This window comes from Thermobia domestica, chromosome 14, assembly GCF_964235325.1.
Source record: "Thermobia domestica chromosome 14, izTheDome1.hap1.1, whole genome shotgun sequence".
NCBI lineage: Eukaryota > Metazoa > Arthropoda > Insecta > Zygentoma > Lepismatidae > Thermobia > Thermobia domestica.
In genome coordinates this window covers 135104484-135119318 of record NC_137467.1, presented here as the reverse complement: position 1 = coordinate 135119318, position 14835 = coordinate 135104484, and the positions used below count along the sequence as shown (strand labels likewise).

Genomic DNA, 14835 nt, shown 5'->3' with positions numbered 1-14835 from the left:
ACGTCCCACGGTTATGCTGGCTAGGCTAAAGGAGACGGTGATGATGAGAAATGAATGAAATGGTGAAATGAATGAAGAAAGTGAGAGGAAACGGGAGAACCCCGAGAAAACCCATGCACACGATGTTTGTCCACTACAAGGTTTACTTGACGCTAGCTGGGATCGAACCAAGGATCTCATGCACCAGAGGTGAACGCTCTGCCACTGAGCCACTGCGGCCCCAAATAAGTTTGTGGTGGACAATATCCCGTCTGTGGGTTTTGTAGGGGTACTTCCGTTTCCTCCTATATTTTATTTCAACCAATTTTTCCATCATCATTTATCCGTCTTCCTTAGTCTAAAAGGCATAATCGTGGGAATAAATCCGAAAAAAAAGAAGATTAAAATAAGACCGGTAAATTTGTTTATTTTATAAAGAAAACACGAACATTTTGGAAACACATTTATTGTAAATTTTTGGATTCAGATAATAATACACACTTAATGAACAAATCTACACGGCAAAAAAGTACATCATCAAACACAGATACATATATGTTTCTGATGAGGCAGGTAGTGTGAACATTCATACGTATATTATTCTATATTCTTACACATTTTACGGTAAAGTAGTAGTACGAACTAAAGGATAGTACAAATATACAATCAAATATACTGTAGAGTGACAGATATTAACATATAAATATTTTCGTTAAAATTAAATAACTTAACAATTATACAATGCAAAATACTTTATATATAAATTAACAAACAAATAATAACTATACAACAACTATTGGTGTTTCTTTAGCTTATATAAATTTACTACGAATTATTAAATCCTTCTCTTGTGTAGGCTTACAAGTTACCTTCTTCCTAAACTAAACATAGTAATTACCAAATACTTACATAAAAACATGTTTAAGAGGCCTAATCACTGCGAAATTAAAATACCGCTAATTTTACAATAATTATGTGATATCTTCAAGTAGATAAAAGATAATCGAAATGTGGAACAAGAACGCCCTAGACAATATTATTTTACATGAGGTACCGTTATCAGGAGTCACCTAGTAGCTTTCCGTGTGCAGCCATTTAGAAACGCGAAAATAAATGCCGATTTTCTAAATGGCTGGAAGTGAAAAGCAGATAACTGAGTCGTAATAACGGTATCTCGTTTAAAATAATATTGTCTAGCGAGCTCTCGTTCAACTTTTCGACCATCTTTTATTTATTTCAAGATATCGCATAATTACTGTAAAATTGGCGGTATTTTAATTTCACTGTGATTGGGCCTCTTAATAAATATATATTTTCTACAATTTATTAAATTCCCCACTTGAGTTCCTTCATGACTAAGCGGTTAGTGTACACACTTTTTGTGTGGGAGACCTGGGTTCAGTTCCCAGCGGGAGCTCATGTGGTTCGGATTCCATGTTAATCAGTCCCGTTTCATATGGCTTCGCTGCTGAAAGGGACGTTAAACTCAAAATCAACTCAACTCAACTGAGTTCTCCACTTAATTAAAAGCCATTAATTTTACATTAATATTATTACAATAGAGTGCATATTAGTTCTTTCTTTAATAATTGAAATATATCAACATTTTTTTACGATATCTCTAAATAAGGAGAATTTGTATTATCTTTACCGTATTAAGTTGAATAATCTATGATTTGTGCAATCTATATATTTGTTTGAGATTCAGAACCATAGTGCATAATACTCAATTCTCTTGGATTTTCTTTCTTTGAGTCATGCTTAATCTAAGAAGACGACAATAGCAAACCTCGAGACAACAGTTTGACAAAAGCTGCTAAAATGAATTCATCAACTCGTTTCAAACAAGGATGAATTACACACAAAATCTTGATATAATACTTATTGTGTAAAAGTATCACGTATACTATTTTATAAATATATATATATATATATGTTGTATTTGTAGATACTGAATTCAGTAGTAGTTCATTACTGAAGATTTAATGGAGATCTGTAGACTCGTCCCCTACTTAGGATGACCGGCGTTCCCAAAAATTCTGGAGGGATCGTTCCAACTTCGATGTGATCATCATCTCCTTCGTCAGTGATTGTCACCATATTTTCGGTCTGGGAAGAATAAAAATACAATCCTGTTATAGCTTGATACATATTTGTATAAGTATGTCCGTCTACTTAGTCATGTAAGTAAAATTAATTTTACATCAAACATGGTTTAAATATCGGAAATATTTTAAGAAAGGAAAGAAGAGAGAGTAAAACCAAGTCATACTCTTTATTTGTGCAGCGCTAACATGGTTCAGAAATTACTTTTTTGTGAGAGGAGGGGGGGGGGAGTGGAATACTTTTTGCTGAACGTTCAGGAAGAAAAAAAATCTCTTGATTCAAATCACTTCACGAAATTTTCCTGTTTGAAAAAAAATAATCTTTCATTGATTTCTGTTAACCAGACCGAAGAGTGATCCGAGACATCTTTACAAAGGTTATTATTATCAATAATTATGTCAGCGTATAAATGTATGGAAAATCAATGGGAATGGAGATATTGATACTATATTTCATACGTAAATGAGAAATATTACTAATTACATATGTGTAAAGTTTAAGATCCCACACACGCATTATCGTGGGACCTTAAACTGAAAGATTTTAATTTCATTAAAAAAAAAAAAAAAGTTTTTAACTAATACTGTAAGTTACATTCCTTCAGAATCAATGGCAAATTAATGCTTCAATCTGCAACATGATGCGTTTCCAAAAAGAGCCTGATAAACCATTTCACTGAAGACAAAACAGCAAAATGGTCTTCGAGAGTTAGCAGCCAGATAAATACTGTTGTATCTTGCAACGTTTCGATTACTGACATTGTCTTCATCTTTAGGCAAATAATATTGCTGTTCTCATATTTGCCTGAAAACGACAGCAATGTCAACCCTCGAAACGTTGCGAGATACAACAGTATTTACCTGGCTGCTAACCCGAGAAGACCAGTTTGCAATACGACACCAGAAAAATATTGAAGCTTCAATAGATATTGAAGACAAAGTATTAAGAATACACTGAAGAACTACAGGCAATGGCGAAATTCAAAATATAAACTCCTTACTTAAAATAAGTTGGCACCTCTTCCAGTGTTTTCTGCTTCCAAGGAAAGAATATACAACGATAAGGTGTATTTATTTGGTTAATTTTATTTAGTATTCAGGGCAAAATTGTTTTAATGCATGCACTAGCTACACATTAGCAGCGGCAGAAGAAAATGTTATGATTAATGTCACGAATAATGTTGATTTGGTAATGTTTTATTTTTCTGTCGCTAGATATAAATGTTGGTTAGGACAGTAATCCGGTTAACTACGGTAACAATTCCGTTGCCATGTGCTTGTTTATCTATGATTATCAAGATATAATAAAACAAGACGCCATATCATATAAAAGTGTATTGAATAGCTACTAAAGCAATTAATAATTATTTTGAAATATAATGCATTTAAATGAGCGAAAGTAGTGTTTAATTATTGAACTCTCATAGCAGTAAGTAACATCAATTTACATATGAGTTATACTACGAGGTATTGTAATGAGATGTACGAGGTATTTTAAATAAATAAATCTAACTGAGGTGTCGTTAAAAATATTAAACTTGTATTCATAACATAAGGAGAGTGAGGAAATAGCTGAATCCTTTAAATTGATTTTTTTTAAATAATTAGCACTTGAGTTGACCTGGGTTTTTGTAATTACACTTTGATTCAAATGCGTAGAGTAAGAGGAGAAGTTGAAAAAAAAACAAAAAAAAAAAACAAAAAAAAAAAAAAAAACAGCCGCACCATTTGAAATGAATTTTGCAATATAGCACTTGGGTCAAGCTGAGTTTTTATAATTTTATTTTGATTCATATACGAATTCTAAAGAAAGGGAAAGGGGCTGAAACAAATCTCAAATATATTTCAAAAACCTATTCTTCCCGTGCGAAGAGAGGCATATTATCTACTGGTAATTAATAATAAACATAACAAAATAATAAATATTAATCATGATATATATACTTACTACTGATAAACAATAAAAAACTGGCTAAAATATACATGTTAATTTTAAAAAAAATGTAAGGTATATAATTTCAAAATTTTTGGCTCTTGTGGAATTTAATTTAACCTCTCGTAATATTTACTGAAACTCGTAAATGACTTAAGTGTATGAATAAAATGGTAAAACAATAGGCCTATACATAACAAACGGACAGAAATCCACCACCAAACATTAAAGCATTTTTATGTCCCGCACATATATTAGAGGATTAATCACACAACATAAAATATAATAAGTAGGCCTACATTATTTATATTAACATTATAGGGTAATTGTAGCCAAATGGCCACAGAAAGAAAGTACGTGTAAATGCACACACAAATATCAAATCAACAATCTTTCTAATTCGAACCGTCCCCTTTAGCCTAGCCAGCATAATCATGACCCGTAAAACTGAGATATTTAATTTTAATTTATTCTTTCTAATTCGAAGTCCAAGAGGACTTCAAAAACATTCGAATTATATTTCAAGTATCAAAAAACATACATTTTTAAATACGAAATATCAAACGAACAAAGCATCCGTATACCTAAACAAAAAATAATGTCTAGTATACGTACTTAACCTTTAAGGCAATATATTATTTGTATGATCCAATACCGCAAACAAACAAACCACATTTACTTACTTGCACATAAATTAGGCTATTCGTAACATGAAAAACACATTTAAGTACAGTACCACAACTCTGAATTAATACACAAAACCATATATTCGAGCAACAACCTTAATTATGCGTTTACACTTAAGTTCGTGCTTTTCGTTGGCTTCGATTTGATTGTTTTACACGGTGAACAAAGCCTTTAATTTGACTTATTGCGTGCTGAATTGAATTGTATTATTAACTTATTTCAATTGAGAGCTGAATAACTGCTAGTGGCAGGCGACTTATGGCCCATGCTGTATATCATATATAGATACATGTATTCCTATTCTCTCAAGCTGTTACGCAGAATGCAAAATTTCTTATTGTCAAGTCACAATTGTACCGTGTCCTGCGAAAACGAACTAAGCGCCACTTTTATACTTTTAAGAAAATTACGTATAAAGGTTGATGTCCAACATTAATGTAGCCGTAATCAAAAGTGAAATTATGTTTTTTTTTTTTTTTTTTTTTTTTTTTTTGGAAAGGTGTTGGTTTTCCTTTCTTTTCGATTGTGCAAAACGTTCTAATGCGTATCAGGAACCAATCGTCGCATTTACGTGGATTTTCAAAGTTTGGCGCTTAGTTCATTTTTGCATAACACGGTACAATTGGCGACCAACAAGAAAGAAATTGGTCAAGTGCTATATTTGTAGCATTGGACTTTATGGTTCAGAGACTTGGACATTACAGAAGTTAGAGAAGAAATATTTAGAGAGCTTCGAAATGTGGTGTTGGAGGAAGATGGAGAAGATAAAATGGACGGAAAGAGTAACAAACGGAGACGTTTTAAAACGGATAGGAGAGAAGAAGACGCTTCTAGCCACCATCTTTCGTAGAAAAGCCAATTGGATTGGACATATCTTGAGAAGAAGTTGTCTTCTACATACCTCCGTAGTAGGAAAGATGGAAGGAAAGCGAGGAATAGGAAGAAGGAGAACAGAAGTGATCGATGATTTGAAAAATAGAGAAAAATATCGGGAGTTAAAAGAAGTAGCTGAAAATCGTAAAACATGGAAGAAACATTTCCAGGTCCAAACTGAAAATTAAGAAGAAATAAAAAAGAAGGAAAAAACCTCACTAGTCCCAGGACCTGCTGAAAGGTAGAATACTTAATAATAATAATAATAATAATAATAATAATAATAATAATAATAATAATAATAATAATAATAATAATAACATGAGCTTTGGATACACATTACTTTGTTTGTCAAGTGCCAAAAGGTGACCAAGCCCTATGATTTGGCCATTGGGTTCACACCTGAAATTTTGTGCCCTGTTATTTATGCATACATGAATTACACACACAAAAAAAAAAAACAAATAAAACACACACACTAAACACTAAACACACGTAAACAACACAGACGTAACAGAACAAAAGACAACGACACCTTCCGACGATGACGACGACAACGACATCTCTTAGCACGGTTAGGCCTACGACGTCTTTTTTTCTTTTGTCTGACCTGTATGTTGTTGGTGTGGTTGTTCTGGTTCTCCTCATTCTCTTCGGACACGTTGTCAAATATAGACACTGATCTGTTGAAGGAAAGACAAGAAAGTATTGTAAAAGATGATAATAAAAACATACAAGAAAATGTCATAGTAATGAACGCCAATATAATGAAATATTTTTAATTGGGAAAGTACTTCTAGGGCTCTTCAGTTTTCCCTATGTAATGTGTGATAAATAATTTCATTTTAATGAAATTCAAACTTTCAGTATCTCGGAATTTAATAATTTTTGAACATATAATTAAAATTCATTCTGTTTTGTAATATAAATAACTTTCTTATTACATTATTTTATTTAGATGATACATTAACAATGTTTTATACAATGTAGATCATTCAAGTGATTTCAAAGTAACCACTAAATACTACTACTACTACTACTACTACTACTACTACTACTACTACTACTACTACTACTACTACTACTACTAATAATAATAATAATAATAATAATAATAATAATAACCAGTCTTATCAATTTATATTTAGTTCCACCAAGACTTCTTCATACCACTGTAGTTCAGTATTATTATTATTATTATTATTATTATTATTATTATTATTATTATTATTATTATTATTATTATTATTATTATTATTATTATTATTATTATTATTATTATTATACCTATTTTGTTATTAGTGCAACAATGTTTCCAACTCCATAGCTTTTTGTACTTGTTCGGCATTTAATTTAATGTCTCTTTGTTACAACATTTGTAATACGTCTTTGTAATTAGAAATTTCAGTTTACTCGTATTTCCGTCAGTAGTTTTCGCCTCTCTTATTTGCTCTTGACGCCTCCCCCCCCAGGGGCGTGCTCATCCAGATTGGGAATAATTGTTATAAATCATAGCTACTAAAACCTCGCCACATTGACCACGTTCTTGAAGCAAACAAAAAAAAAAAAAAGTTTTGAAAATCCTCTCCTTAAATGATAAACATAAATATTTCCACACATTTGACAACAAATCTATAAACAACTAAGGTATGTTTTCTTCCCATGTTATCATTCCACGAATTCTTCCATCATCATTCACTTGCCTTAATCATCAACCTCCCTTAGCCTAAAAAAGCATAAGAGAGACGTTAAACTGAAAGATTTCATTTCATTGCATACGAACAGGGACAGGATATACATTTAAGTATCAATGAGAACGAATGGAAATACAGTTAAGAGTCTTCATCCCGGCGAAATTAAAATACCGCTAATTTTACATTAATTATGTGATATCTTCAAATAGATAAAAGATAATCGAAATGTGGAACAAGAGCGCCCTAGACAGTATCATTTTACATGAGAAACCGTTATCACGACTCACTTATCTGCTTTCGATTTCGATCCATTTTGAAAATCGGCATTTATTTTCGCGTTTCTAAACAGCTGAAAACATAAAGCCACTAGGTGAGTTGTGATAACGGTACCTCACGCAAAATAATATTGTCTAGGGCGCTCTTGTTCCATATTTCAATTATCTTTTATCTATTTGAAGATATCACATAATTACTGTAAAATTAGCGGTATTTTAATTTCGCCGGGATGAAGACTCTTAAGCAAACTGGAAGAGTATAACTTCTTATTTAGCACAGGATAAATGAGTTCAGGCTAAGAATTGTGTGAATTTGCAATTGCTTAAGATTAGTTGGTTTTGAAGCAATCAATCCTACATCTAACAGTTTTCTTATTCCATTTTATAATAACTTAGATCCCTTGTACTGCCTACGACTCGAAAGTTAAGGCTGTCTCGTCTCAAAAAGATATGAAAGTATAGCCTTGTCTCGGAAAGTACATTTATTGGAAGAGCTGTATTTCGTCATGAAAATTGTCTCCTCTAATGGACAAAGTTAGAGCCCATTTTCTTTAATATTTTCTTTCTTTCGGTGCTTACGGACATTAATTACCAATGGTTCTCAACCTAATTCCTATCGCGACCCTCATTTTATCACATCGTCTTGCCAGTGACCCCCTTACAATTTCTGGTTTGTTAATAAGCTTGTGTGGGATTTTTAATATACCTATTACAGAGATCTCACGATATCCATCTACATTTCTATAATAATACTAGAATCCAATTCATCTATATAATGGATACAGTAACTTCCCTAAAAACGAATGAATTACAAGCAAATTTGGTCAGTTCATTCATATTACAAATATTGAATACGATCCTCATACTGTTTCAAAATGGAGGCCGTTTGAAAATTTTCCAACTTCATAACTCCCTTAATTTTGGGTCATATAAAGAAATAAAGTGATTTCTAATTTTGGTTTTTAAAAAAACTTGGACAGTTAAAAAAAATATTGACTATTTTAAGTGACATAATAATGTGCGTCACGAAGATTGAACCGGACTTTACCGCACTATACTAGTGAAATCATACCATACTCAGGAATCTCATTAGCTTTCAATTTTAATTATATTTAAATATGTAGGTTTTGTTGCATTTGTATTTTTCTGGTATTTCAATATGCAGTTCTCAGTAGTTTCATATCGTACCTCTTTCATTTAAATTGATTTTTAAACAACTGTGCACCTGGTAAAAAAGTTTAATAGATTTTGTTGTTGTTGTTGTTGTACTTTAGAACCTAACAGTATGCATAATGATAAAAATATGCCTATCAGAACAAAATTCAAAGTAATATTTAAAAATATTTTCTAGTATTAAATTCTAATGTTATATTTATCTCTTCCGCTTATCTTCGCGACCTTGTTATATACTTTCAATTAACTTGCGATTATTTCTTTTTTAAATAATACTTCCTTTTATAATGAAACAAATATAGTTAATTACCTTTCAGCTTCTCCTTCATTCCTTGGTCTAGCGCAGTAGCTTTCCAAGTCTCGTTTTGTGCATCCGTAGGTGCAACAATGATCAGCAACACCTCTGTTGCCGAACAATGACGTTGCTTGATCTCTGTTTAAGTATGATTCTAGAATTTAAAAAAAAAAGTAAAAAAAAAAAAACATTAATTGAAAAATGCAACAATATTAGTCGTCACTAACGAAAATAGAAAATGTCTAAAGATGAGAGACATAAAACAACCAAAAGATCTCATTGAATATTGAATAAACTGACACGAATGAATGGAATCCTCATGCGTAGTTTTCGAGAAAATTTAGAAAAATGAAGTTTGTAAACCTAAAAATTGACTATGTGCGATAACCTCGCCACCAATTAAGATGAAACAGTATACTCTCAATTATCTTTTCATTATAAAACTAGCAAACAGTAACGACGCATACTGCTTGAGTATTAAGAATAATACACATTCTTCCTAACAGTAAAACGCATGCTCTTAATCTTGTCAGTATTGGCAGGTTACTTGCCACAACTGAGAACCTTCCATGCTCCACGGTCTTCCGCTAACCTCTTCATGTTCCACGGTCTTTCGGTCTTCACGTACCATTTGTCTTTTAATGATATCGTACATTAATTGTAGTCTCTTTCGCCTCTCCCTCTCTTTCCTGCCACCATACCCTCTAGCACGTCCCTCCTGATACAGTTCCTTCTTAGTCAGTGTCCCAACCAATTTCTCTTCCTCTTCTTAATAATATATGAAATTGTTCTTTTCTCCCTCACTATTTTAACACTCTCTTATTCGTTTCCCGCGTGAACTAATTCTCTCCATTGTTCTCCATACCCACATTTCGAAAATCTCAGTTGTTTTCCTATCATTTTTGCGTAATGTTTCTACCCCATATAATACAATACTCCCAACGAAGCGTTTTACGAGTCTTTTTCTCAACTCTTTATTCAAGGTAGCAAAAAATACACTTTTCTTCCTCCTAAAAGCTTCTTTCGCCATTCCTATCCTTGTTTTTATTTCACATTCACATTTCATGTCATTACTAAGAATACTACCCAGGTATCAAAAACCAGTCACCTGTTCTATTTTATCCTCTCATTCTTCTATATTTGACACCGACTGCTTCGTTCTAATCATCATGGCTTTTGTCTTTCTAACATTTATTGTCATCCAATATTCGTCACAGCCCTTCCTCTAGTTTTCTAACATTTTATTGATTTTCTTTTCAGATTATGTCACAAGTGCTATATCATCTGCAAACCATTTACATCTAATCATTCACATTCCTTTTAAAAAAAGTGTTGAATTATGAAAATAAATTAACCAATCGTTATGAGTGTATCGATAAATCTCTTACCATCCGAATGTTGGGCAAGTCCTCGGCCTTCACAGATAAGAAGCAACGTATCAGTCAGCCTACTGCTACATAACCTCACTCTTCTGGCTGTCGGTTGAGGTGCCACATCACGAAGAGACAGTAACACAACAACGACACCAAAAACAATGATCATTTGTAACTGGGAACAGCTCATCTTTTCTTCCGTAATTTAGCCCACAAAGGGAGTACTCGTATGCCAGGAAATAGAGGGGAAATGTTCTGGAAAAAAGGAGAAATTCATTCATATTAAATCATGTTAGATTACAAGAATTGAAGTGTTTGTTGTAAATATGCGACATAAAACAAGAAAACTCAATAACTCTATAGTAGTTTCACTCGACCTAACGTTTCCTCTTTCTTTAGAAGGAATCATTACATATAGAGCAGTCTACACAAAGAAAAAATATATAGCGTACGTAAAACGTATGTTACATGCTTAAATCCTGTAAGTTTTGGACTTAACGTAGGACTATACGTAACATCCTGCAAAAAACGGATACCTGAAAACGTATGCTTTACAATACTTTCCGTATAAGTGTTCCATCTATACCTACCTTCCGTATGAAAGAAAGAACTGTATATAAGCGGTAAGGATCTCACATTCCGTATAAATGTTCCATCTATGCGTGCCTTCCGTATGAAAGAAAGAACTGTATATAAGCGGTAAGGATCTCACATTCTGTATAAATGTTCCATCTATGCGTGCTTTCCGTATGAAAGAAAGAAATGTATATAAGCGGTAAGGATCTTACATTCCGTATAAGTGTTCCATCTATACGTACTTTCCGTATGAAAGAAAGAACTATATATATAGCGGTAGGATGTCACATACAGATAGACGTATATAACATGCATCCGTATATTACATACGTATGTAGCATACATATACGTATGTAATATACAGAAGACTGTTAGATGTCAGGTGTCCTGCAGTGGTATGATGTAACATCTAAGCGGGAAAAAGGCATTACGTATTTAACATATGGGTAACATAATGCTCCGTATAAATTTCCATAGTAAACATATGGATTCCGTATATTTTACACAATATACCGCTGTCCAAATAACGGATTTTTTCTCAGCTTACTTAAAAATTCCATTGTTCTCTCTGAACTTCAAAATGTGCTTGTTGATTCTTGATGCTCAGCAGTAATGACCAAATGTTTAGTTAAAATGTATATTTCTTAATGTTTAGACGATAATAAAACTGCACGCGGTTAAGTTCACTTTGACAGGTCTGCACATCTATGCTATTGCTTAGGTGCCAAATATAGCCTATTTGTGGCATGTTCTTCAAAATCAGGATTTCATTATGATGGTTACGTAAATCTCTGGTTCAATAAACTTTTCTGTTGGTCCTAAGCAATTTCAAGATAACAGAAACAAACTTTGTTTAGGTCTATACATGAAAAAAAAAATGTCGCTCAAGAAACGTTAGTTGTGACTTGGACAAATTATAGAGGGTAAAATACGTGCCTTAAAGTGAGAATGTACCAACCCATATGTTCTTGCATGTTTTAAATTTGACTTGTCAGTTACATCTGCGATATTAAAAATAGAAAATTAAAAAGAAATTATTGTATGATCCAAGACGTAATTATCATTTGACAACTTAAAAAAAGTTAACTTCCTATCGTGTTAAAATAATGATTTATTGTGACGGACTCGAAAATGTATTCAATATGAGTATATATTGAGTACGTATTATTATTAATAATAAAAAAGAAGAGTATGAATTTCGAAGATTTTGAATAGTGATAATGTGAAGCTATAAACGAAAAGCTTGAGAAAACCCACGAACACGCTTTTATCCACTACCCATATTAGTTTTTATTCAGTTTTTATTCAGTTAGACTAGGTTTTCCCAAACTTTCTCAGGCGCATCGTTCTTCTTATCTGACATTTTCTATGCAACATGAAATTTGGTATTTGGACTTCTCATTACATATTTTCGAATTATTGTTTTGGTTGCGTTCTAGAAGAGAAGGAAAAGGAAGTAGGTTTGGTTGACTAAGGTGCCTATATCTAAGAACACCTTAATTTTACAGAAATGAAATTTGGTATTTACACTTTTAATTTAAAATAATTATTAAACAGGTGCTTCAGCGTTTTTTTTTTTCCCGAGACTTGTTGCTGTTGTTGTTGATTTTAGTTTAGCGTTCCTTTCAGCAGCGAGGCTATATGAGACGTGGACCTACTGATTAACGTGGAATCCGAACCACATGAGCTCCCGCCGGGAATTTCCGAGACTTATCCTAGAAAGTATAAAAAAGGGCAGGATTTTCTTTCATTGCAATCTTTCAGCTTAACGTATCACGTTTATGCCCTTTAGGCTACGGGAAATGATTATTAAGGCAAGTGAATGATGCTGAAAGAATTGGTGGAATGAGAAAATTGAAGGAAACAAGAGTATCGCGAGGAAACTTATAGGCACGATGTTGTCCACCACAAACTTACTAGGCCGGAAATCGAACCAAGAACTCCACACAGCAGAGGTATGCGTTCTACCACTGAGCTACCGTGTTACTATAGGGCTAGAGGTTATTCACTATGATGCACATATGAGATTTTCAAATTTTGAGCAAGATTTCGAGCTAAGAGAACTTCTACATGGGATGCAAAATATTGACCACAATAATATGCAGGGGCTCTTGTTAGCTAAAAATAATAAAAGAAAGAGAATTTGAAATGAGAGAATAGATGAGTATAAGCTCAATTCGTTATAACAAAATATAATTTTAAAAAATGAAATTAAATCTATATGTTTTACGTCCCACGATTATGTCGGCTAGACTGAAGGAGACAGGGATGATGAGAAATGAATGAAATGGTGGAATGAAGAAAGTAGAATAAAACGGGAGAATAACGAAAAAACCCTCGCACACGGTGTTTGTCCACCACAGAGGCACTTGCCATGAGCTGAGATCGAACCAAGGACCCCATGCACCAGAAATGAAAGCTCTACCACTGACTCACCGCGGCGCCCCTGTAAACAAAAGGTAAAAAAAAATGTAGTTCACTAAATTCACTGTCTAAGTATTGAAATAACTACACAGTTAGCCCATATAATTTTATTTTATAAAAGAAACACGAACAGAAATATTACATAATAGTGGAAATTAAAAACTACAAGTTTTAGTTCTAGGGACTCTGCCACCCTGACGCCTACAGGACCCAACTTTCTGGGTTCAAGCCTGGTATATGGTGTCGTACAAGAAACTTACAGAAAATGATATTTTTAACTACGTTTATTATCTTATTGTTATGTTCATTTGGTTCTTATATTTTTTTTTAGCATTTTTTGGCTGGGGACATTTTTCTACATTCCCCTTTTTGATGTATCAATATTCAGTGTTTATTCCAAAGTTAGATGTATATTTGACTCCAGTTTTAACTCCCTATTTATATATTCAGACTCAGTATTAAATTCAAAAATGAAATGAAATCTTTAAATTTTACGTCCCACTATTATTATGGTTAGGCTAAATGAGAGGTGATGATGAGAAATGCATGAAATGGTGGAATTAAGAAGGTAGGAGGAAACGGGAGAATAACGAGAAAACCCACGCACACGGTGTTTGTCAACCACAAAGTTCATTTGGCGCGTGCTGGGATCAAACCAAGGACCCCATGCACAAGAAGTGAACGCTGTACCACTGAGAAACAACGGTCCCAGTGTTAAATTCATTTTTGACATTATTCCTAAAAGCAATTTTTAAATTTCTAATTTTATTTAATTCTATTATTTTAAGTGACTTGCCAATAATGGCGGAAAGGATTATGATATTGTTGAAATGTCAGGCGGTTTTATAAACTTCCATATTATTATTTTTTTAAAAATATGAAGTTTGACAAGAATTTGAAATTTTAACACTAAGGTTGGCTAACGTCTGAAAAGAACGATACCAAACAAACTTATATAGGATTTTTTTTTTTTTGAAAAAGCCCTATTTAAAGCGTGACATAAAAGTCTTACATTTTGAAATTTCAGCTTATGTATGGTGTACTTAGAACAAAATATATTGAATTAATCATATCAAATATGTATAATACATCATGACTAAATTGTCAATACGTTTTCAATATTTAAAAAAAATGAAATATGGAAATTATACAACACTTCAAATCTCTTAAACAAAAATCATCTGGACGATATCTCATATTGAAATTTTAAAATATACTCATGCTAAGGGAAAGGATGTTTTGAGTCGACATTTTTCTAAACTACACAATAAGTAACTGGATTTAAAAAACCTAAAAATGTGTTAAACATACCTTGATTTACAAACAGCCTTTTTGACAACAGGAAAAATAGTTTTGAAAAAAGATAGTTTCCTGAATACTTTTTGATTCTTAACGGTCTCACTTCACACGAGTTAATTATAAAAAATCTCTTTTCACACCTTATTATA

At 32.7% G+C, this 14835-nt stretch overlaps 1 protein-coding gene across 4 annotated transcripts in view; it reads right to left on the bottom strand.

The window, feature by feature from the left end:
• Positions 1 to 435: 435 nt before the first annotated feature.
• Positions 436 to 14835, bottom strand: part of LOC145670326 (uncharacterized) — a 41248-nt gene continuing 26848 nt past the window's right edge. For 2 of the 4 annotated variants that reach the window (XM_081738850.1, XM_081738849.1), the window contains 4 exons: positions 10403 to 10642; positions 9030 to 9168; positions 6113 to 6260; positions 436 to 2088 (listed from right to left, as the gene is read on the bottom strand). In XM_081738850.1, coding sequence (XP_081594976.1) covers positions 1951 to 2088; positions 6113 to 6260; positions 9030 to 9168; positions 10403 to 10577 — 600 coding nt within the window. In that variant the 5' untranslated portion in view covers positions 10578 to 10642 and the 3' untranslated portion in view covers positions 436 to 1950. Of the gene's footprint in view, positions 2089 to 6112; positions 6261 to 9029; positions 9169 to 10402; positions 10643 to 14698; positions 14790 to 14835 lie in introns of those variants that run through there. The other 2 variants (XM_081738851.1, XM_081738852.1) reach the window with 2 other exon arrangements.